Source organism: Panthera tigris, chromosome C2 (genome assembly GCF_018350195.1).
Source record: "Panthera tigris isolate Pti1 chromosome C2, P.tigris_Pti1_mat1.1, whole genome shotgun sequence".
Classification (NCBI taxonomy): domain Eukaryota; kingdom Metazoa; phylum Chordata; class Mammalia; order Carnivora; family Felidae; genus Panthera; species Panthera tigris.
In genome coordinates, this window is record NC_056668.1 from 34,297,554 (window position 1) to 34,320,620 (window position 23,067).

General features: G+C 32.9%; 1 protein-coding gene across 3 annotated transcripts in view; it reads right to left on the reverse strand.

Annotated features, from left to right (window-relative positions):
• The window catches only part of GBE1 (1,4-alpha-glucan branching enzyme 1), a 280,022-nt gene that overhangs the window by 78,103 nt on the left and 178,852 nt on the right, over positions 1 to 23,067 (reverse strand). For all 3 annotated transcript variants that reach the window (XM_042957137.1, XM_042957135.1, XM_042957136.1), the window contains exons 8-12: positions 20,901 to 21,016; positions 16,421 to 16,548; positions 12,014 to 12,112; positions 6,534 to 6,644; positions 2,470 to 2,641 (exon numbers count right to left, since the gene is read on the reverse strand). In XM_042957137.1, the coding sequence (XP_042813071.1) occupies positions 2,470 to 2,641; positions 6,534 to 6,644; positions 12,014 to 12,112; positions 16,421 to 16,548; positions 20,901 to 21,016 (626 nt within the window). The remainder of the gene's footprint in view (positions 1 to 2,469; positions 2,642 to 6,533; positions 6,645 to 12,013; positions 12,113 to 16,420; positions 16,549 to 20,900; positions 21,017 to 23,067) is intronic.

A 23,067-nucleotide genomic window follows, 5' to 3' on the forward strand; every position in this document is an offset into this window, starting at 1 on the left:
ACTGCAAAATGTATAGAGCTCAGAGTGGAAGGAGGTTGGTACATTCAGTGAACTGAAAGAAGGCTTGCTTGGCTGGAGCAGAGCAATCAACAGGGAGACCCACAGGAGACCATTCATGCGAGACTTACAGGTCAGCTGGAGGGCACTAGTCATTGAAGCCATTAAGCAGGACAGTGACATGATCAGGAAATGGAAAAAGAAAATATTTGAAGTCATGATAGCTCATAGGGAAAGACTTCATAAAACAACATCAATAATCAGAAATTATAGAGCTACTCGGAGATTATTGATTTTAAAGTTTGCACAGAAATGCTAGATTTAGATAATAAGACAGATGGAATAAAAAAAAAATAGGTGTTATACTGGTGTTAAACATTAGAAGCCATTTGTTTTAAGGACACAAGAATAAAACGTCAAAGATCTTAGTTCTCTATCAAAGAATAATTTCAAGATTAGATTTGATACCACAAATATGCTCACTTTATAGGCCTTATAGAAAGAGGTGTTAGAAACAATTATGTTTCTTTATTGTTACTATGGGAAGAGTTTCCAAAACAGAACAGATGCTCAGCCTGTCTTAGGAGGGATATATATTTCACAAAGCTTATGAGTTACTGAGATTTGTTAATGTCCTGGCTGTCCAAGACCCATTTTTACCATTATGGAATATACACCAAGACTCAGGAAATCATTCTTATTACGAATTTGCATCAGACCTTTCTTATTTAAAAGTTATCAACATTTATTTAACTAGGACCATTAAGCTCCATCATCTGTGGATAGACCGTTTTACTCTGAAATTTGCCTGAAGGTTCTGTTATGCGCTTCACGCTAGAACTGTCTTTGGCAAAGAAGGATAGTCTCAGGTAAAGGACTTTATTAAGTACTTCAAACTACTGACACTCTCTACTCAAAGGTACAGCCTCTGAGTTGACAATGCTTACACAATTTCCAGACTAAAGCAGTAAACTGAGTCAGGTTACTAGAGTTCTTGAATGCAGTGGGTTTCTAGAATTAATGACATAGGACCGAATTAATGACATAGGACTGGCTGCATAAACTCAGAGATGTTCTTTTATTTCGGTTCTCTGTTTGGAAAACTGTTTCATTTCCACACATACAAGGAAGCCCTCTCAGTTTCTATTTAAGCTTAGACTGTAACAACTTAATTAACTGCTTTTATAAGTGAAATGAAACATTAAAAAAATCTCACACTAAAACCTCAGCTCTCCTTACTTTACATGGTGACACAGTTATTTACATACATTCATGGATTCTATCTTTTTCTCAGGATATAATTGAATGAATTGACTGCAACTAAGGCTTTACTGGGATGGCTATATTTGTGGACAATGTTCACAGAGTCAGGGAGGACCAGTTGCTTTTAAGCAACTGAGGATGATTTTACTTATGGATATCATGCCTGCAAAGTCCGCTCAGGAAACCTGGCCTGTGGCATGGCTGACACAATGCAGTCCCTCAGGTCAGGAAGGTCACTTCCAGACAGTTTAGGAATATTAACAAATTTCTGTGATCCTAAGAGGAGAGGAATACACCCAAGGGTACAGTCCATACGGGTGAAATCTGGTGCATAAAGGGTTGGGCTTGCTAACCTCAAGTTAGCAAACAATAGAGACTATTTATTTATTTAACAATAGAAACTTTTAAAAGTCCAACCAGAGGTTCCTTATAAAAATTTCCAGATAGAAATGAATTAACTTGAAGCTCTAAGGCTTTTACTTTAGAAAAATAAGTCAGCCTCCCACATACACTTCCCATCTAAAAATGATGAAATCTCCTAAAACTCAAATTCTCAAATAATCGTTGTTGACCAAACAGAACAGAAAATATTAGTTGATTTCTATATTGCAGCATTCAACATCCTTCAGACAACAATAACCTTGGAATATTCTTATTTTTAAAATAATCTTCTATTTTTAATATTAAAATATTAAATATTTTAATAAAAGTCTTCCTATTTTTAAAATAAATACACATTTCATTTTTGTACATCACATATTCTTAGTCTTGGTTTTCACATTTATCATAGAAACATGCTGGTGTACAATTACCTCAAAGACCAATAATCTTAGCTGAATATGTTATGATATGACAATGATATCTTTCTTATGTTCAATATGTGTGAACACTAAAGTAATAAAATAAACTCAAATGATGAAATTCAGAATAATAACTCTAAGCTTTAAAAATAGTTCATGCCACTTGTTGACAAACCATTACATAAAGTGCCAGCTATCGCTGTACTTCTGTATTGTATATGAGTATAACAATGATCATACAGTAATTTAATTTCTGCAGTTTATATGTGAGTGTATTAAAAAAATAAAGTTGTAATTTTTTATTTTAAATCTGAACAGCCAATTCAAAACATTCAACGTGATTTATGTTATATGTAATATTAGTTAACATTCTGAACACAGATGGGGTATGTGTTCAACTCCTACTTACCCATGAAATTGAGATAGCCTTCTCCACCGAGAGCATGAGTAATGAGTCGAATCATTTTATGAAGCTGTATTCCACGATCAATAACTGGAGTAAACGGGGTCAGAACACTCATGTTGGTATACATTTCAGCATCCATCAACCAAAATGCCAGTGTCTTATCCCCAACTAGTGCCTATAGAAATAAAAGTCACTGAGATAAATGCAAAGAATAGGTACTAAGCAGTTTTAATTTGCACTAGAGTAACACGTGATTACACAGGATGGGAAACAATCTAGGAGAGGGTGTTAGAATTAGTATTAATTTCATGTATTTTCCAATAGTTGCTTTCTACACTGAAGGTGAACTGGTATAATCATGTGAGCTGGTCAGAGATCAACGCATCTATTTTCAGGACTGGTTTTTATTTTTAAAGAGCTTAGTGAAAACTCAGGATAAGCCGCTTAAATATTTGTTATATCTGAACTGATGCTTCGAGTTTTCTGAAATTGGAACAAATATTTATTATAATTGTTGAGAATACTAAATAAACTTTAAAAATAGTTTGCATTACCATTTTATTTGTTTTGAAAGAATGGAAGATTTTCTTAATCATTTCTATATATTTATATTTATGTATATGTATTTATATACATAAAATATGTACATAAATATACTAAAATGGACCCTATTCTCCTTCAGCAGAGGGTTGACAGCTTTTTCTTAAAATGTAAAATTTGTTTCCTCATGGAATCTGCCATCTAATCTAAAATTAGTTTGCTTTATTTTATTTAAAAAAATTTTTTTTAACATTTTATTTATTTTTGAGACAGAGACAGAGCATGAATGGGGGAGGGTCAGAGAGAGAGGGAGACACAGAATCTGAAACAGGCTCCAGGCTCTGAGCGGTCAGCACAGAGACCGACGCAGGGCTCGAACCCACGGACCACGAGATCATGCCCTGAGCCGAAGTCGGACGCTTAACTGACTGAGCCACCCAGGCGCCCCAAAATTAGTTTGTTTTATATGAAAATATAACAGTTGGTAAATGGGGCAGGTAACTCAGAAACATAGTAGAAGAGAGGCCTCTTAATAATCCAAAATTTTATGGCTAAAAATGGCTAACTAACACAAAATGTTTTTTACTGACAAAAATAATTTATAGTGAAACATACAATAGAGCATAAACTGTAATCTCCTTATCCTATTATAATAATTTTCATTTTTAGAAAAATATTTTTACTTATAAACCTATTTTAATCTCAAATCTATTTTGATTAAAATGATTTTTCTTTAAAATACTGTTTCAAGACTATCTACTCATTCTGTCAGTCTTGTCCTTATTTTGAGGGCCAAGAAAGAATTAGCTCAGAATATGGCTGCTGGCACAAGAATTCTGAAAGTTTGATTAGATGGTAATTGTCGTCTATCTTACTCCAGTTCAAATTATTTCACTTTATCAAAGTAGACTCTTTGTTCTCTGACTCAAAGGTAAATATTTTAAATCTAAACATATGAAGTGGAATGTGTACAGTTACAGACTGAATTGTGTCCTCAAATTCATGTTGAAGTCTTAACCTCCAATGTGACTATATTTGGAGAGAGGGTCTATAAAGAGGTAGGTAAGCAAGATTAAATGAGGTCATAACAGTGAGGCTCTAACCCAATGAGTGGTGTCCTCATATGAAGAGAAAGGGTTACCAGGGATAAGTGTACAGAAGAAAGACCACGTGAGAAAAGAAAGATGGCCATCTGCAAGCCTCCGGGAGAGGCCTCGGGAAAAACTAAACCTGCGGACACCTTGATTTTGGACATCCAGAGCTGGGAGAAACACATGTCTGTTGTTTATACTGTCCTGTGGGATTCGGTTATTGCAGTCCTAGCAGACTAATACATGTACCAATAAAATGCAGTTTCAATCAGACATACAACTCAGAGCGCTGTACAAACTTAGTTCAAAAATAGGCTCCATCGCTAAAACAGTTTGAAGATAACGCATAGAAGATATACACATTAGTTAATAGATAATACTGGTTCTTAAACAATTTTGCCCTTTTCACTTGTTTTAAATTGCTTTGTTATATTCTTATGTGTGACTGGGTTTATTTCTTTAAGTTATGATTATATTACAAAATTATTTTGATAAATTCTGATTAGATTTTTACCAGGATGTCGATTTTTCTATAGTATTCATCTTATAAATACACATCTTTATAATTTTATCAGATTTAAGATTCAATGTATTTTTGCTTTTAGAAAGAGATACAAAACTTGCATCTTTTTGTACATTACTGACAATTTGACATACCGGGCAGAATTACATCAATCTTTAAAGTATGAAATAATTCTTGGTAAATCCATAATTTTCTGTACATTTTGGGAGTAAAACTACGAAAATAGTGTAGGTGTTGCATCCTTAATTTATTTAACCCATTCATTTACTCCTTCGTTCATTTATCTAAAATAAATATATCTAGGGAGCTCAAATATGTTAAAATTGCTAGGAGTTTGCAATATAAAGAATTTATGCATTTATTTTAGTTTTCATTATTGTTATATATCTGGTGAGAGTTCCTCCACACTTATTAATACCTGTTTTTTTAAATTTTTTTTTAAATTTTAGTTCTCCTTTTTTTGGTAGGTATTGATTTGATCTGCTTTACAGCCAATTTAAGTTGAAAAGAAAGCACTGCTCTGATTTGGAAGATACAAAATTTAATATACATTTATATCATGAATCAGCAAACTTTTTGTAAAGACTGCATAGTACATATTTTAGGTACTGGGGCTACTTTCTCAGTCTCCACCACTTAAATCTACCATTATGCCTCAAAAGCAGCCGCAGACAATACATAAGTGAATCAGTATGGCCATGTATCAATGACTTTTACAAAAACAGGCAGCAAGAAGAACTTGGTACATGGGCTTTAGTAGCTGACCTCTGGTCTACTTAACTGTTTCTTAATAATTAAAGGAGACAGCTGAAAATCTACCTGTTTACCTTAAATGGTCAAATTCTGCTAAAATAACAAGATTATTGTTTGAGCTTCAATTTCCTTGATGCACATACTGCAAATAATCTCAGAAATGTTTACTGTCTCCTTTATAATGCATACATGTTGTTTATGTTTATGAGGATTAATATGGCTTTAAATAGCTAAATGGCCTTTGTTCCTACCTTTACTTATGTTTATTGAATGACTACTAGGAGCAGTCACAGTGCTAAGGCTGGATATATAAAGGTAATGGAAACTAATGTTCTGCCTAAAATGTGATGAAAGCATGGAGAATGAGGCCACTATTTTTCCCCATACAACTAGATGAAGACTTCAGGGAGAATATGACATCAGAGTCAGGGCAGGAGGGCTTCATAGGAGCTCCCAGGTACACTAGGCATTTTCAGGTGTGTGGGGAAAGTACCTGATTGGAACAAGGATGACCTAGTCAGGAATGGGTGGGAATTTTATAGTCCTGAAGAATAAAATGCTTGGAGAGTTGAGCAGAGAAAAAAGGTGGAAACTTTGGCTTGGGACAGAATATGAGTGGCCTTGAATAAGAAGATCTAATCAAAAGATGTGGGTTGACAAAATGAGCTTTGCTCTTTGGAAAATATCTCAGGCTGAGTTAGAAAGGATGGGCTGAAGCCGGAGAAACAAGGGTCAGGGTGATTACTTAGCAAGAGAATTCAGTGATTGCAGGAAAAAATGATGAAAGCTTGTCAAAAGGCATAAAAGAAAACCTCAAGAAGGAAAACTAAAATTGAAATTAAAATTAACCTGGATCAGAACCAATATTCCTCTTGTTACAACAAAGGAAAACATGTAGGAGAACACTTGCAACTGTCATTTACAATTTTTTAATTACAGTTTTGCTTAGTAAAAATAGTACTGCATTTTGAAGCTAGAATTTATAGATCTGTAAAATATTTTTTAAATGTTTTCTAAGTCTGAGCAGTTTTCACATAAAGATAGCTATAAATTATATTAACTGTACTAAACCTCAGAAATTTTTATTTGGATATTTTTGTATTAGATATGTTAATAAATACAGAGAGAGACACAATTAATTTATATACATATTCATTTACCTGATCATGGCTCTCTGCATAAGCAATGCATTTTTCAAGGTAGCGTCTGTTTGTGAGTGTGTATACAATATTGCCCATATTCCAATCTTCATCTTTAAACTCTTTAAGTAGCTAAATACAAGAGAGAAATTAATTTGAATAAACCATTATAGTTCTTACTTTATTTAAATCACTATCTGAGGGCATCCATCGCAAATCCAAATTATTTGACATATAGATACAAGTGCACCCACATAGCAAAAATATCTTAGGTTAAACATTTACTAAAATCGCAGATTTTATACAGATTGTCCAAATGACAGTGATGTGGTGTGTATGTGTGTGTGTGTGTTTGCTTTTGTGCAGATGGTTTGATCAGTGCACTTTAGGATTTTTTCAACTTTTTTCCCCCGTAACAACCGCTACCTCTTGATTAATGACCACAGTGAAGTGTTATTGTGCAATATATCTGTAACTTTCAAAAGGGAGAGATATTCTTGCTACATTTTTAGGTTTGAATAAAGAAAATTTTAGCAGGAATAATGTTTTGTTCCATTCTTTTAAAAAAGTGATAACTAAAGAAAAAAAAACAACTTGAAAGTTTAAAGGCTAATTATCATGAAATAATTACCATCTTAGCAGACCACACACCTCTCTCTACTTCAGTCTCCAATCTGGTTTCTGCTGCATTTTGATGCAAATGACCTTGCCAAGACTGCAAATGACTAACTCTTAGGTAATATTTTCTCTATCTTAGGCAAATATTTGCTGTACATGTTGAGTGCTGACTCTATACTTTCCCAAGAATGGCTTTTCTTCTTAGTCTACCAGAGTGAAACTCTGGATTGTTTTGTTTTCCCACCTCTCTAGGCTGCAGGCTCCCCTTCTGCCTATCCTATAAAGTTGATGCTCCACAAAGTTATTCCTAAAAATAGCCTCTTTCTTCTACTCAATACACTCTTTCTGCATGGGCTCATTAATCTGTCCAAAGTGTCAACTGTACTCTGATATGCAGAATTCCAAGACGGTCCCCATAATTCTTGCTCCCCCATATTCACATTTCTGTGCAGTCCTTTACCTAAAGTGGAGGTGGAACCTTGTAAAATATGATAGATGTCCTCTGAGGAAACCATGAGGTAGCAAGTGAGTAATGTTTTAAGTTATCAAGATTGTGAAAATTTGTTACACAACAACTAAAGCAAAACTGCTGCAGATTTTGGTACAAGAAAGAAATGGGATTCAGGCCTGTTCATATCTTCCTTTGTTGACTTTTGTTCTATGGAAGTCAGAAGTGCTTATCCATGTCTCATAATTTCAGTGTGAATTGTTGGGCACCAGACAGCAGATTGTGTTAGGCAGAATAATGGTCATCCATAGGTTGTTCACATCCTAATGCCCAGAACCTGTGAATACGTTCCCTTACATGGAAAAGGACTTTAGAAATGTGATAAATACATTGAGGTGGGAAGATTATCCGGGATTACTTGAATGGGTCCAATATAATTGCAGGGACCTTTGTAAAAAGGAGGCAAGAATGGTCAGAGTAATAGAGAAATATGAAGATGCTACTCTGTTGGCTTTGAAGATGGAGTAAGGGGCTATGAGCCAAGGAGTATAGGTGGCTTTTAGAAAACTAGAAGCCTTTAGAAAAGGCAAGGGAACTAGACCACCAGAAGAAATGCAGCCTTGTCAATACCTTAATTTTAGCCTAGTAAGACCCATTTCAGATCTGTGACCTAAAGAACTTTGAGAACTATATAATGGCTAATTGGTGTTGTTTGAAGACATTGTTGTGGTAATCAGGTACAGCAACAATTTGACACTAATGTATTGACCTACAAAAATATGCTCACTTAAATTTGACTAATGTGCAAAGATAATTCAATGGAAGGATAGACTTTTCAAGAAATCATGCTGGAAGAGCTGGAAATCCACAACAACAACAACAACAACAACAACAAAAGGAAACTTGAAATAAGGAACTAGGTCTTACACATTTGTTGCACAAAAATTAATTCAAAATGGGCCATGGACTTCAAGTGCAAAAGTACAAGTATAAAATGTTTAATAGAAAACATAGGAGAGTCAAAGAATTTTTAGTCTTGATACCAAAAAAGGTCCCTGTAAGAAAAAAATGATAAATTTGCCTTCATCAAATTTATTATAGACAAAGAACTTTTACTCTGTGAAAGTCCACATGAAAAGGATAAAAAGATTAAGCAACAGACTGGGAGAAAACATTTGCCAACTTTATATGCAACAAAAGAGTTTAATCTAGATTATATAAAGAACTCTCAAAACTCCAGAGTAAACAAATGATCTAATTAGAAAATGGTCAAAAGACACGAATAGACATTTTATCAAGGAGGATATAGAGAGGGCAACTACACACATGAAAGATGTTCATCATCATAAGCCACTAAGAAAATGCAAATTAAAACCACAGTTATATATGACTACACATCTATTATAGAATAACTAAAACAGGTGCAAGGATGTACAGAAAGTGGATCTCTCCAACATTCCCAATGGGCATGAAAAATGGTACAGTTATTCTGGACAAGTTTCATAGTTTGTTAAAAATTTAATTATCCATCTACTTAAACATCCAACTACTATATGATTTAGTAATTGCACTATTTGTCATTTATCTTAGAGTAATTAAATTTTATGACCATACAAAATCTGTACACAAGTGTTTATAGCATCTTTATTTGTAATAGCCCAATCCAGAAACAATCCAGATGTCTATAATGGGTGAATGATCAAACAAAGTATGGTCTATCCATACTATGGAGTACTATTCAGCAATAAAAAGGAATGCACTACCGATATGTGCAACAACCTATATGAATTTCCAGAGAATTTTGCTGCGTGAAAAATGGCAATCCCAAAAGGTTAAATATTGTATGATTTCATTTATATCAGATTCTTGAAATGAAAAAAAAAATTACAGAAATGGAGATCAGATTAGTGGTTGCCACAGGTTAAAAAGTGATTGGGAAAACATGAAGGAACTTTATGGTGATGGAGTATTTTATATCTTAACTATACCAATGTCAGTATCTTGGTTGTGGTACTACACTATAATTTGCAAGGTGTTACCACTTGAAAATACTGGTTTTCTCACTGTATCACAACTGTTCTTACAACTGCGTGAGAATCAACAATTAAAAAACCTTCTATAATAAAAATACAAAGTGCTCAGTAATTTTTGGTGGAATTAATGTATAAATGAATGAATTCAATTAACCACTTATCTCAATTTAACATAAAACGGTAATAAAAGGTAGGTAGGTAATAAAAATGATAAAATAAAATAAAAGGGATTGCAGCAAATTTGGCATATTTTAGATAGGCAAGTATTTGTTCAGTAAATGATTAAATATGATTAAATGTGGTATTCCAAACTACTGATTTTGAACAATACAAGTAGAAATAATTTGCTTTTGAACAACAAAAACATGAATGAAATCTAGCATTCTGATTTAACTCAGACCCTATGGGGAAATAACAATGAATGCCATATATTCTGAGTACAGCTACCATTTGGATTAATACTCCTGTGTACCTTTTGAGGAAATAATAGTCATTTATGAGATTATTTTTTTAAATGCACAAATTACAAAAGTAGGGGATATCACTGAGCTTTTTATAATATTATTTTAACTTTCTCTTGTCTTACTAACTAGGGTTCCCACTTTGGTGATGCAAAAAGATTTTTAAATAATTACATAAAACAGAAGATAACATCTGCCTTTAGACAATTCACAATCTAAGAAGACATGATGGTCCTAAACATAGGACAGTATACTTTTCCGTTTGTATGAAGTACTAACTAGTACAGTACCTTGAGCATACAAGGTACTAAATGTTTTATAAATTAAATTAAATTAAATTAAATTAAATTAAATTAAATTAAATTAAGTATTTTTTAAAAATGTCGTCATTGGTAAGAGAAGGAAATACCCACTGTGGGCTATGAGTGATGGGAATAATTCTAGGTTGATGTACCCCTTGAAATATTCTTAAATCTGCACAAAAACTGATGGAGGCTTTTCAGTAGGAGGTGAGAAAAGTAATACTTGGCACTTGTGAGGGGAAAAAAGTCTGCATGGAAGATTGGAAATCCTAAAAGATGGTGGGTAAAGACCTTTAGACCAAGGTGAGAAAATTGAAGACCACACCATTTTTTTTTTTAAATGACAGATATAAAGCAACTTTCCCAGGTATTAAAGCTAGAATACATATTTGTTTCTTTGATTTTCAGTCTAATCATCTCTATGAAACATTTGCTTTTTTGACTTGACAATGTTTAGGAATCATTATAAATGGAGAAGCAAAAATTATGTTGGTAAAGATTTAATGTCACAGTTGTGTATTGCACAAATTGCCTGGAGAGTACAGGGAAGAAAGTTAAGATAGGATTACAATAATTAGTTCCTTCAGAGCAGGCTCCACGGTTTTTCTATCCAAGGTTAAACACATCTACAGTTCACGGTGTACTAAAGGGCTCATCAGAAAACTGATTATTTGATACAAATATGATTATTTGATACAAATACAAAGCTGACTCCTTATGCATATTCAGCCTGTCATCAGGGACATAGCCACTCAGAGTGTTCTATGTCAAATCTAAGTCTACATAAAAACAATGGTCTTTTAGGCAAATATTAAATAAAACAAAATATAATCGAAGCTATTTAACTATAATAAAATTTAATACAATTTTATTACAAATAATGTGCAAGGTGTCATCTACAATTATGCATTCCTAGTGCTTGGCACACGGTAAGGATTTCTTTTTTTTTTTTTTTAAATTTTTTTTTTAATGTTTATTTATTTTTGAGACAGAGAGAGACAGAGCATGAACGGGGGAGGGTCAGAGAAAGGGAGACACAGAATCTGAAACAGGCTCCAAGCTCTGAGCTGTCAGCACAGAGCCCGACGCGGGGCTCGAACTCACAGACCGCAAGATCGTGACCTGAGCCGAAGTCGGCCGCTCAACCGACTGAGCCACCCAGGCGCCCCTAGGATTTCTAAATGTCAAATAAAGGAATGGATGAATCCAAATCTGCTGAGGTAAAAACATACTATGAAGCAAGTAAGGGGAATTAAGGAGTAACTTTTACATTGATGAATTGCAGGCAGAAATGGATGCTTGATGAAGCTGAATGTGTTTTATACAGAGAGCAATGAAGTTTCACAAAACTGCAATGATAATGCAAAATTTCATATACAGAGCTCACGTTATGTTAATATTTTCTCCTTGCCTAAATAACACAAGAATGAATACTTTAAACTAGAACTTTTAGAAGTTTGTGAAACATCTTATTAAAAAGCATAAGAATCAACACACTAATGAGAAAATTTTTTAATACTTCAATTATAATGATTATAACATTTATAACTAATGATCACAAGTTAAATAAATCAAAGAGATAAAAAATAAACCAACAAAATACATAGTATTTTTAGGGAAAAAAATGCATAAATCTTACCTGGATCCATTTATCTGGAATTGCCATAGCTAATCGATAGTCAAAGCCGACTCCTCCCTGGGAAATCGGAGAACAGAGAGCTGGCATTCCTGACACATCCTAAAACAACGTCATCAATAGTATCAGTTCACATTGTTCAAATTCTTAGGAAATATTCTTTTGACAGTAGAGAATAAATAAAATAAATAGCCCTATAAATAAAAACAGTAAATGGAGGCATATCTTTTTGGAGTATTTTGGTAGCATAATTGTAAAAGTAGTTAAAACTATAATGGGAGATTTCATTTCCCACTAAGTTTTTGTGTAATTCTTTTCACTGCAGGACAACTTCAATCTCATGAGGCGTTTTTTTCATTTTTTTTTTTCTTTTCCTTCGTATGACAAAGAGAACAGAAAATAGTAAAACGATTACTGCTAAAACATAGTATCTTAGACTTACTTTTGAGCCACTGTATGAACACTTAGCTCTTGCTTTCAAACACAAAAATACATGTGGCATATATCTGCTGTACTTGCTCTCTGCATAAAGTACTGACATGGAGTGTATTTTGTGAGCATCTAGCTTCTGATGAGACAGAAGACTTAGTATATTAAGAATGAAGCAATAAGATGGCTTTCACTATAGTCAGTCACACTTGAAATGGATCTAAAGGGTATCTAGTGGACCTTCTTCATCTAGAAGACACAGAAACTGAAGCTCACTCAGGTGAAGGGATTTCTAAAGATATGTTTCTCGATAGGGTCAGATGGCAGGCACTTCAACAAAGTATCTTCCTCCTCTGTCATGCCACCACTAGATTACTGATAATTGGGAAGTTAAAAAAAAAAAAAAAGATGGTATAAGGAACCAGATGTAGTAAAATATATTATAATAGCAACTCTGGTCTCACGCGAGACATGTATTAGCAATTCTAACTCTACAATATCTTTGAAATCAATTCTTCTCCTTTGCTCCATTTCTACGACCATCATCCTTCTTATTTAATCTTCATTACTCCTTGCTTAGACCATTATGCTCCCAAAAGGAATTCCCATCTCCAGTTTCCCTTCACACTAACTGCTGCCAAAACAACAGTTTATGAGACAGCCTGCTATCACTGCCCAACAATGGCTTTCAATAGCCAACAATCAAACACTCAAATTCTTAAGCTAAAGATTCAATTCAACAATCATCCTTTAAACACTGACAAAATAATTTCCTATTTGATTATCTGCCTCCTTACGTGTTGTTAGAATGTAGGATCCATGGGGCAAAGGTGTTGTTGTTCACTGATATATGCCAAGAATTCAGAGCAGTAGGAGAGTAACTGGCATGAAGCAGGAACTCAATAAAATTTGATGAGTGAATGAATAAAGGCACTGTCAGGAATTTAAAGGTAAATAAGGCAGAATATTTGACCTTTGGGATTCATAAAGACCTAAATAAACATATACACACTTATTATCATGAAATGATAATGCCATATAGTTGTTACAATTGTTAACTAAAGTACACAGAAAGCAGAAGGGAGAAGCCTACATCTTTCCAGCATAATTTCTAGTATATTTCAAGTACTAAATACATCATCCATTTTGAAATATTCACTCTTCCCTGTGCTTGTCACAAGCTTTTCTATGCATGTCACTGAACAAACTCTTCCTTGTATTATTATCCTTACTTTCTAAAAAGACTGTTATACACTCAGAACTCTCTGAAATTTAACTCAAATACTTTTTCATCTACAACACCATCCCCAAATTCTTCCCACAGAAAAGGTGGAAAAAAGAAATATATAATCTCTCCGGACTTATAAAATACTTTATTAATTGCTTTTTAATGGAAGACAGATACACTTAAATATAGTGCATAGTGAAATACATTCTGTAAGAAAAAGAAATATTTGTCAATAAAATCTTAGTTCTACATAATATTTCATAGGTTATAAATGTAAAAGGAGAAAAAAGTGAAAGGGATGCATGCTTAATAGAAAAAAAACATTTTCAGAGAAGTTGTATCTATTATATATGTCACATTTTCACTGATACAGTAGGTATTTAGTTTGATTCCTTACAAACATTGGCTGTATATGTTTTAAATACCAGGTACTCATGTTAGGCACTGGAATTATAAACAAAAATGCCTTCACAGAAGAGTTCTCATGAGACTAAGTTTTCCTAAGACTGGTGATAGGCTGGTATTAAAGATCAAGATATTTTTTTTCTCAAGAAACATTAAGGTGCATTCTATATTTTCTCTAAAGGTAGTTTTAGGAAATACTTTGATAGGAAATAGAATCTGCTAAGAAAAATATTTGGACACCACTTGGTCTTGACTTCTAAAACTGAATCCTTAGAAAGCTACTCCATTAATATATATGAGATATTTGCAGTTCTCTTTTGAAAGAGGAGAGTTAATGACTATCCTTTTAAAAATCTTAAAAAGAAAAAAAAAAAAAGGTAAACATAAAGGCCACTAAAATAAATATATTTTAAATATAAAAAAGTTGATACCTACCAACATAGAATATAAAAATGATTATGTGTTCCAAATAAAGTTAAAATAGTTTTTATTTTTATATTTAAGGATCACTTATGACTACGTCAAAGGGAGAGAAAACCTCAATCAAAAAAACATTTTTAATTAATATACCAAATAGAACCATGGGAAATGGTAGGTATATTCTAGGAAAAAAGGTTTCAATTTTAATAACTGTCATTGTAAATAAATTTAAATTTCTACTATAGGACTTTATATAAATTGCATTACTTATTTGTTACACCATATTCCTTTCTTAAAAAAAAAAAAAAGTTCATGAGGATCAATTTCACATTTTGAAGAGACTCCCACTAGACAGAAAAGTGATGTACTGAAATTGAAGTAGTTTTCAATTTAAGTAGAATAAATTGAAGACACATCTTGTTAAAAAAAAAATCTAAAACCAAGTAATATAAAGTAGACTAAAGTCTCAAAGTTTCATTGGTAGAAACACTGATAATCAGACAAGGGCTCCCTAGATGATGAAACTATTTTACTTGAAATGAATGGAGAGATCAATGTAACAATTTTACATTTCATGTATTAAATAATTGCTTCTTTTTCTTCAGTACCCAATTTTGATTTGTGCTGTCATTAATTGTTTATAGTAATTTTTCACTTAAACTATCTCTGCTTTGAATTGCCATAAACATAATCGACAAACTTTTTTGATGTTTGACAGATAAAATAAAACTATATAAAAGACAAAATAAAAGTTTAAAATACACTCTGACATTAAAAGATATTCAGTGCATAAAGTATTAGCAAGATTTGTAAGATATGACTGAATTTAAGTAGGTAGGAAGTGTGGAATAATACAGGATAATCAAAATGGTATTATAATTGCATGTTTTAAAATTCTATATAAAAATTTATTCCAGAAATTTAGGATCCACTGCTCTGGTCCTAGAACATATTTAGAAGGCAAAATGTCTAAAGGAGGTAACTGTTCTCTATCCAGAGATAAACAAGGAATCATTCCACCTAGTTGAAGATTCGGGGTTTTGAGAAGACATGGATAGAAATAAGTCTATACAAATAATAAATACCACAGGAAGAAGGCTGTCATTACTACATTTCATGCCCATGAACTAAATGCCAACAACGTGAAAACACAACTGAACTCTGACTCTTCTAACGATATTCTTGCTATTTTTATATGCCAACCGCCACACTTTTTACAGAACAGTTTTAACATACTAAATTCAATTTTAATAATAATTTCTAGTAAGAGGACTCAGAAAACCAGAGGGATTTTAGAACTAAATCTAAATTAGCATAAGCATTTAACAAACTTCTTAATTTATCACATTTATCACCAAGAGGGGAATTGTCAATTATGCATATACCGAATTATATCATTACAGTGCAGCTTTGGGACAGTTAATCATGAACCTTCAGTAATCATGAATAACTAGTGAACATTTGGCAATCCAAGAGCAATAACGTAAACAAGAAAGGTAATCGCATCAGAACAAGAGAGACTTCAGAGAAGCTTGCAGGCAGCGATCCATGCCATCTCTAATGATTAAACCAGGAAAGAAAAAATAAATAAATAAGCAGACACACATTAATATTCAATTCTTTTCTCTGCTGAAGGTCTCACGGTGGAAGGACCTGTCCACTGATGAGGATATTTTACTTTCTAACCATTGGCATTTTCTTTTTTTAACAATGGAATGATGACAAGTAATTAGTGCACACTATCTCCTAATAGAAAAACACTGAATTCTAAATAATGTGCCACCCATACAAGATAGCTGCACTATGGTCAGGGTCCAATTTCAGTTATGCAATTATTGACAACATGAGATTAATCATTCAAATATTGTATGCCAACAAAATGTTCTATATTAAAGGGGTTCAGAGGGTAGAGATCATTATGGCTTTACCTCAGCTACTGTTATAGAATCGGGATACAATGTGTGAACCAAATGATTTGCCAACATGAGATAAATCAAGGCATCTTCATCAACTTGAAGTCCAAAATATTCATGGTAATCACCTGAAAAAGCTTGACCTAGAGAACAGAAAATCGATACAGATGCATTACGTTAACATGCAAGTCTCAACTCAGCACAAATGCCCCCACCAATTAGTCTATTGAGATCAGTTTTGTTATCATACCAAAGTGTAATGAGCCTTAATAGCACAGAATATTATCATCAGCAAATATATGTTCTAACTTAGAAGAGTACTCCGTATCAAACATTCAGAATTCAGACAATCCTGCAAATCAATTTTTGCTTTTCAAAAGCAAACAAAGCACTTTAATTGAAAATTTGAATTTAATTTTAACATAATTTTGAAGGAAAAACATGAAATGATACCAAAGGGAATTCTAGATTTCAACTTTTAGATATATATTTTTTTGCATGTCAAGAGATCCCTGTGAAGTAAAGAAAAGCAAATACGAAAACCATCATAAAATTGAGACAAAATGTTTATATTATTTTAAATATGTGCTTCAATTTATGCCATACAGATTTCTTATGATGACAAAAAGATTTTAACATCCTCCAACTTCCTTTTACCTTCTCTTCCCCCACATCCTAATTTTGGTTGCTTATAGTATGTATCACTTATTGGGGTTATACTATTTGCTTTCTATTCTTTGAATTGTTACTCATTTTTCATTAAATCGAATTAGTGTTCAACACCTGCCTTTCCCCCAACCCCCCCCCCCCCCGCTTCCCTACATCAAATTTTTTATTTTGACTCATTGTTTTTTCAGTTTGCTGGATTCCATCACTATATGGTATTTTCTGGAAGTTTTATTCATCAAGCTCTTTCAAATTTATACCTGAATGACAATTCAATTATCAATTTTCGAGTCAAACTTTGTTTCCCTAAGGATTTTGTAGACATTGCTGTTAGCAATAGAATAGTATGAGTTCAGCCATTGTTTTCATCTATACAGGTAAATTGCTTTTTCTTCCTAAGATGTCATATGCTGAACTTCTTTTTATCACTGAATTTTATAAATTAAACACTTTGTGTCTTGATGTTAATTGCTTTGCCTCATTTTTCCCCCCAATTCATTTCCCTAACTCCACAATTCCTTGGAAGATACCAAGGCCTCAGAAGAGAGAGGTTCTACAGGGAAATGCAGGAGTTGCATATGTAATCTAGAAGGTGTTGTAATCTAGGAGAGACTCCTTCTTAAATTTTGCCATGTTTTCCTTTTTCATTCCTTAAGTCAGTTTCTCTCCAAACTGGAAGATATCAGTGAAATCTATCATGTTTTAATAGATACAACTTCTTTCCTAGAAACATTTCATGGGGGCAATACCATGCATGATTAAGAGCAGATAGCAACACACTCTGAATATAGCTTCATTTCTTGGCAGCCACTTTTCAAAATTTACAAAGTCCTTGTTTCAGACTGGTTGTTGCTTGGTAATATTTGGCCATTAAAAAATAATAATTATTCTCCATGTTATCTACTAAGCGATTAGGATTCCGTGATCCCATTTCTTTGTGCAACTTTAAATTTTTTTTTAATGTTTTATTTCTTTTTGAGAGAGAGAGAAAGACAGACTACAAGCAGGGGAGGAGCAGAGAGAGAGAGGGAAACACAGAATCTAAAGCAGGCTCCAGGCTCTGAGCTATCAGCAGAGCCTGACACATGGCTCACATGGCTCGAACTCACCAGCCATGAGATCATGACCTGAGGCGAAGTTGGACATTTAACTGAAGAGCCATCCAGGTGCCCCTCTTTGCACAACTTTTAAACTGAAGGTCTCTGATCAATGATTTTAATTACAAATTCATTTATAATTAAATTTGAACTGTGAACACCTCTATCTAAAATATACATATTTTCTACAGTGTTTAATATGCAAATGAATCCACACATTCACAAAGGTTCTCATTTTTTTGTGTTGTTGTTGTTATTTTTTTCTCATTACAATTGCTGTCATGTTCACATCCTATGGGTGCTGCAATAAACTGTTTGCTTAAAAATATTTTATTTCTTTCACTAGGACTTCTAGTGCTGTGTTGAATAAAGTAGTGAGAGTGAATCTCCTGTCTTGTTCCTGATCTTAGGGGAAAAGCTCTCAGTTTTTCACCACTTTTAATATTTGCAGATGACATGATGCTATATATAGAAACACAAAAAACTATTAGAACTGATAAATGGATTTAGTAAAATCGCAGGATACAAAATTAATATACAGGAATTTGTTAAATTTCCATATACCAATAATGAATAGAAAGAGAAATTAAGAAAACAATCCCATTTAGAGTGGCAGTAAAAAGAATAAAATACCTAGGAATAAACGTAATCAAGGAGGTGAAAGACCTGTACTCTGAAAACTATAAAACACTGATGAAAGAAATTAGAGATGACATAAACAAATGGAAAGCTATTCCATGCTTATGGATTGGGAGAAACAATATTGCTAAGGTGCCCATACTATCCAAAGCAATCTACAAATTCAATGAAATTCCTATCAAAATATCAATAGCATTTTTCATAGAACTAGAACAAAAAAACCTAAAATTTATATAAAACCACACATTACCCCAAATAGCCAAAGCAATCTTGAAAAAGGAAAACAAAACTGGAGCTATCACAATCTCCCATTTCAAGGTATACCACAAAGCTGTAGTAATCAAAACATAGCAGTGCTGGCACCAAAATGAACACAGAGATCAATGGAACAAAATAGAGAGTCCAGAAATAAACTCAGACTTTTATGGTCAATTAGTCTATGACAAAGAAGGCAAGGATATTCAGTGGGAAAAAGGCAGTGTGTTCAATAAATAGTGCTGGGAAAACTCAACAGCTACATGCAAAAAAAAAAAAAAAAATGAAACTGGACTCCTTTCTTAGATCATATGCAAAAATAATGTCAAAATAGATTAAAGACCAAAATGTGAGATCTGAAACCATAAAACTCCTAGAAGGAAACATAGGCAGTAATCTCTTTGACATTAGACATAGAAACATTTTTCTAGATAGGTCTTCTTTGGCAAGGGAAACAAAAGCAAAATTATACTACTGGGACTACAACAAAATAAAAGGCTTTTCACGGTGAAGGAAACCATTAACAAAACAAAAAGACAACCTACTGGATGGAAGAAGATATTCGCAAATGATGTGTCTGATAAAGAGTTAAATATCCCAAAAATATAAAAAAACTTATACAACTGAACCTCAAAAAAACAAATAATCCTATTTAAAAATAGGCAGAGGACATGAATAAACATTATTTCAAAGAAGACATACAGATGGCCAACAGACACATGACAAGATGTTCAACATCACTAATCATCAAGGAAATGTTAATCAAAATCACAATGAGATATCACCTCATACCTGTCAGTACGGCTAAATAAAAAACGCAAGAAATAACAAGTATTAGCGAGAATGTGGAGAAAAAGGAACCCGCGTACACTGTTGTTGGGAATGTAAACTGGTGCAGCCACTGTGGAAAACAGTATGGAGGATTCCACATCGCCCCCCCCCCCAATTAAAAACAGAACTACCATATGATCCAGTAATTCCACTACTGGATATTTACTCAAACAATACAAAAACACTAATTAAAAAGATATATGCACCCCAATGTTTATTGCAGCATCATTTACAATAGCCACGATATAAAAACAACCCAAGTGTCTACCCAGAGAAGAATGGATAAATAAGTTGTGAATATACATACATATATACATACAAACAATGGAATATTACTCAGCCATAAAAGAGAATGAAATCTTGCCATGTGCAACAACATGGATGGGCCTAAAGGGTATAATGCTATGTGAAATAATTCAGTCAGAGAAAGACAAATATCATATGATTTCATTCCTATGTGGAATTTAAGAAACAAATCAAATGAACAAAGAAAAAAGAGATAAACCAAAAACCAGACTCTTAAATACGCAGAATAAACTGATGTTGCCAGAGGGGAGGTATGTGTGGGAACAGGTGAAATAGGTGAAGAGGATTAAGCATACACATACCGTGATGAGCACTGAGTAATGTACAGAATTGTTGAATCATTATTTTGTACACCTGAAACTAATCTAACACTGTATGTTAATTACATATGAATAGAAAAGAATGAATGAAACATATTTAAAAGAAAGGTACATAGTAAGGATAGCATATTAAGTAGATATATTTCACAGAAAGCATTATCTTTTATTTACTTATAAAATGTATTTATTTCTGACCTCTTGCCAAAAAGGGATCAGAAGTCTCTAGAGAAAAGACATACACATTGGAACTAATAAAAATCAAGCTAACACTGATGGTCATTGCAAGCTCTGAAACTGAACCCCAAACCTGGTTTTAATCTACCAGTAAAAAAAAAAAAAAAAAAATCATTCTTTGCATCTGTAATATATCAGTTTACCTACCCATTCCATGGTGATGATACAGCATGGATGTAACACCATCAAAACGAAATCCATCAAAGCCATATTCTTCTAACCACCATCTTATGTTTGACAGAAGGAATCTTAAAACTTCCCAGCTATAGTATTAGAAAAAAATATATTTAAACACATTGTATATTGTGGTTTCTTTAACTGTTATACATTGTTTGCTAAGAGTATTAATTATAAATTTCTATCTTAGGAATCATGATGTTCAAAGAAATATATCACTTAAAAAACGGAAAACCACTAATATTTATCACATTTGTTTGATGAAATTCATTCTAAGGATTATTAAATTTCAATAGTTGCAAAATCACTTAATACCTAAGAAAAATTGAGGAAAAAATGTCTAAGTTGGGTCCAAAGTACAGGGCCTCTCTTGGTCATACCTATGTCCTCAGTAACCCTATAATGATTACTCCATAGTAATGCTTACAACAACAACAATGAAAAAAATCTATTACTCATCTCTAAATTTTCAAGATTTTTCATGTAATATATCCAGTACATAGTTCTTCCTTTCAGAAGATATAATGTCATTATCATTAGAAAAACTGCCTTCAATAAGAGACTCTTAAAAACTGAGAACAAACTGAGGATTGATGGGGGGTGGGAGGGAGGGGAGGGTGGGTGATGGGTATTGAGGAGGGCACCTTTTGGGATGAGCACTGGGTGTTGTATGGAAACCAATTTGACAATAAACTTCATATATTGAAAACAAATAAAAATAAATTTAAAAATATTGAAAAAAAAAGAAAAACTGCCTTCAATGGTTGTCTGCTTAAAATATTTCCTCCTTCTACAATTTGAAACAGATACATTAAGAAAAAAAAAAAAGACTTAAAGTCAACTACATGATAACCAATATTACATTTACTAGAGTATTGTTTTGTGAGAGTAAAGAAAAAGAAATCTAATTACTAAAACACACATATATAATAAAGTAAAAAGTTTTACTAGTTGGAATCCTACAACCATAAAAACAGAAGGAAAACAAAGAACTGTTATAACTCAATTAAAAACGCCACACGAAACAAGCCTATTTCGGACAACTGAAAAGAAGGCATCAGCAATTAGTACTTTCTTTAGTCATACAGTTATGGTTGATTTCTTTATCTTATTATAACTCTGGTTTTAAGACTTTAATACCTCATTTAGCTTAATGACAAAGCAGTTATAGTGAACACCAATCTTTAACCCAGTTAAAATTTATGTATTTTTTTTAAACTGTCCATATATTAAAGAGCAATCTGACATAAGTAGAGATTAAGTCATCACAATCAACTTTGGAACAGTAAATCCAAACTTTGGGGAAAGATGAGTGTTGGTAGTAATTAAGTGCTTTAAATAAGCTACTTTGAGTTTTGAGAATTTACTGAAAGTTAAAAAAAAATGAAAAAAACAGAAATACATGTAATCTGGTAGATATGAAAGATAGCCAGGAGGTTTTAGATTGCTAGGTCCAAGCCATGATGAAGGTAGAATTTGCTAATGTTTCTACAAATGCATATTTGTTTCGGAGTTAAGTAAAAAACAAAAACAAAACAAACAAAAAAAAAACATGTTCAACAAAAATAAAATAATAAAAACAAAGAGGTATTCTACACCTGAATGAGATCAAAATTACTCTATTTTGCATAGGACTAATTTCTATACACTTTTTGAAGTTTTATTTAAATTAACAAACTTGATTTTTAGAGCCATTTTGGTTCACATTAAAATGGAAAGGAAGCATGTCTATACTTTTCAACCAAGTTGCTATAGGAATACCTCAGAAAGAGGATGTGAAGCAATTTGCAATCATTAACACTTTGTAAACAATATTTTGAAAAGGATATACTTTTCTAATTTGGTTATTCAACTTGTAATGTATATTTTAGTCATAAAGGTAAACTGAAAGATATTTTTAGTCAAAAATACCCCAGAGTAGAAACAAAAACTTGTTTAAATGCTATATACCTTGGGTAGATGTATGAAGATACGAATATGCAAGCCAAAGATCGCAAGCTGTCCCTGGGCCTTGTCTGTCACGCACTACTATTCTGTTGCCTTGCAGAGTACTTCAAGTTCTTACTTTGAATGCCTGGAGATGGAACATGTTACTCCCAGCTCTTTCCAGTCTTTACTACTCTGCATTTTCTAGTAC